This window comes from Dipodomys ordii, unplaced genomic scaffold (genome assembly GCF_000151885.1).
Source record: "Dipodomys ordii isolate 6190 unplaced genomic scaffold, Dord_2.0 Scaffold76, whole genome shotgun sequence".
NCBI lineage: Eukaryota > Metazoa > Chordata > Mammalia > Rodentia > Heteromyidae > Dipodomys > Dipodomys ordii.
In genome coordinates, this window is record NW_012267292.1 from 10,243,963 (window position 1) to 10,247,184 (window position 3,222).

The following is a 3,222-nucleotide window of genomic DNA, read 5'->3' on the forward strand; positions in this document are numbered from 1 at the left end:
GGGATCATCACCCTGTAGAAGAATAAGACTTTACATTATATTTAGAACAATGGAACTCTTTCAAAAAAAAGTCAACATAAAGAAAGTAAGACCAGTCTCAATACTTGAGCAAGAAAAACTATAGTACTGATTTATGCTTCCCAATTTGCAAGAGAAATCAATGCTTCCAATGAAACAATAATAAAAAGTACCAAAACTCACAGTCAGAGCTAACTCCAGCTCTTTGCAAACACACGATTCAGTCTTTTCTAGGATGTCATCAATATCATCAATTTTGATTTGAGAAGTCAATGATTTTTCCAAAGAAAGATCAAAAACCTTTTTGACAAAAACAAAAGCATCTCAATTAATTCAACTAGCATTCTTTGTGCTTTAAACTTCAAGCAGAGCATCGGGCTATTCATTGGCAATTTAGGAGTCTTAAGATTACAAAATAAAAAAACCAACTCCCATAAAACTTTATGTACAAGAAAAAGACACACACACACACACACACACACACACACACACACAGCATACCCAAAGAAAATTAGTGGTAAAAGAAAAATAAGAACAAAACCAAGATTATTGTTTTTGTCAATAATATACAGAGCAATGTGAATAAAAGCTATAAAGAAACTTGACCACAGAGGTATCAATTTAAAACCTGATAATTAACAGTAGACTATGTCATTTCTTAAATTAAGAAAGGATACAATTAAAATATAAATATCCTTTGTTTTCTGTCACAAACACCAGTGAGCAAAATTTTCTTTACCTTTAGGATGCTCTGGAACCATGCTATAAGATGCTGCAAAGAAGCCTCTGTTTCATTCCTAACACTCGTGAACTCCTTTCCTTTATCACACTTCCAATCATAAAATTTTGTAAGTATTTCTTCAGAGTTTGTTCCTTCTTTAGCTTGTCCATACACTGCTTCTAAAGAGGTAGATAAATCCTAGAAATATTCATATTTATTAGTTTACTATTTATTAGTGATTCCAACACTGTCAGAATCATAAATAAAGATGCAAAGATAAAAACACAAAACTGTCTAGAAGATGATTTATTTGGACTATAATGGTCAAGGTATATTAAGTACCTAAGTCACAAATAAGAAGTTTCATATTCTTGGGTTTTTAAATCGAAACTGCCCTCTTTTTTAATGACTTTAAATAAAAACCATTACAATGATATGGAAGCTTCCAGTATTATTGCTAAGTAAAAATAAACTACACACTAAAATATATACTTTCAATTAAGACATTAAACATAACATAATGTGCTGAAAGCATTTTTAAGAAGCGAAAGAGACAATGCAACCAGCAAAGTCTGCTGCTTTTTCCAGTAATCAAACCTTAAAATGCTACTCAGATAAGAGGAAAACTCAATGGGTTCCAGAAGTTTTTATCCCAAAACTAAGAAATTCATGGAAAGACAGAGCAAAAACTGTGAACAGAACCTTCACTTTCTTCATTTTCTTATTCTCTCCATTTTGCTAGGCAGGAAAGTATGTAATGAGTTATATACAGACCACACAAGAACACAGATATATAGGATATATATTATATATATTAATAATTTATTAATGTTAATGTTAATAATATATAATTATAAATATATTATAACTAGGATAAAAGCATTGACAGTGCAGGAGTATTCTCTTTCATTCCCTTTTCCCTGGAATACATGTCAGCATTTACATCCAATATAGTAGCCCTGGAAAAGAGCAGTGGCTGAGATAATTTTCACACAGGAGCAAAAAGCAAATATGGAATAGCTGAGCATTTGATGCAGTAACACAACTTCTCTACCTTAAAAAAAAAAAAACATTTTAATCCTTAAACCAATCTGAAGTCTTCAAAAGTGTGTTAAAGGCTTTTCTTCTTCCCCAGACCCCTCTACCACATACTACAATCTATACAACACAAAACTAAAGTTCATAGTCCTATAATCCTAGCTACTCAGAAAGCTGAAACCTGAGGCTAGAGGTGCAAAGCCAATCTCGGAAGACAAATCAATGAGACTCTTAACTCCAATTAGCCAGCAAAATGCCAGAACTGGAAGTGTGGCTCAAGTAATAAGAGTTCTAATCACTAGTCATAATAAAGCCAAGTAAGAGCTTTAGGCTCTGTGTTCAAGTCTCAGTACTAGCACGAAAAAAAGTTCTTTATTGCAGACTCTCCAGTCATGTTTACTAACAGTGAGAACTGTTATAATGCAACCTTCACGGTTGGTTGCATTATAGAAAAGTCAATTCTTACTGTACTACTGCTCTTTTATACAAAAGAATTAATTCATGACTCAAAAAAGCAGGTTATTTATACAATTCCATTTAAGAAAATGTTTAAAAGACGAACTTATAATTTAGCATATATTTCATATATTTTTTATCCAAACCTTAAGTGTTTTCAGGCGTTTATTAAGTGGTAAGTCGTCTACTTCCAGAATAAAAACATCTACTGTCATGTATAGCTTCTGTTGCACTTCATTTCTTTCAGCAATCAAAATATTCCCTTCATCCTAGAGAAAGGAAAACAGAATAATCACCACTAATATATCAGATTTCTTTCATATATTTCTCTACATGTAAAAAGGTGATTTCTAAAAGTGAACATTACAGCCTCCAAACAAGCATTTACAACAAATATTATCTTCCTTAGATCACCAGTATGACGAAAGAATTTTCTTTTCCTTAGTTAGAAATAAAATGTTAAGTTCAATAACTATGCTCTATGAATGTATTTTCCTTTTATTTTTGTAATAAACTTCTCTAAGAAAGTTATACCCATTCATATTAGTTACATACTGCTTTCCTCCTATCCCCATCCCATTCTCCACACCATCTACTCATCTTTCAAGATTTATTTAAACTCCACTAGGATAAAGCCTCCAGTTCACCCAGGAGGTTATTTAGGAATGTTTATATAAAATATATCCAAGAACTCAATGCATTATTTCTATTACAGTACTTATCATAGTATATTGAAACTATTAATATAACCAGCCAAAACCTAAGAAAGAAAGAAAGGATACTATCTCTCAAAAAGTCTGTGTCAGCCGGGCGCTGGTGGCTCACGCCTGTAATCCTAGCTACTCAGGAGGCTGAGATCTGAGGATCGCAGTTCAAAGCCAGCCCGGGCAGGAGAGACTGTGAGACTCCTATCTCCAATAAACTACCAGAAAACCGGAAGTGGCGCTGTAGCTCAAGTGGTAGAGCGCTCGCCTTGAGCTGAAGAGCTG

General features: G+C 33.2%; 1 protein-coding gene across 1 annotated transcript in view; it reads right to left on the reverse strand.

The window, feature by feature from the left end:
* The window catches only part of Stk31 (serine/threonine kinase 31), a 59,683-nt gene that overhangs the window by 31,377 nt on the left and 25,084 nt on the right, over nt 1–3,222 (reverse strand). Inside the window, exons 12-14 of the mRNA XM_013024412.1 lie at nt 2,380–2,502; nt 758–937; nt 202–318 (exon numbers count right to left, since the gene is read on the reverse strand). Of these exons, the coding sequence (XP_012879866.1) occupies nt 202–318; nt 758–937; nt 2,380–2,502 (420 nt within the window). The remainder of the gene's footprint in view (nt 1–201; nt 319–757; nt 938–2,379; nt 2,503–3,222) is intronic.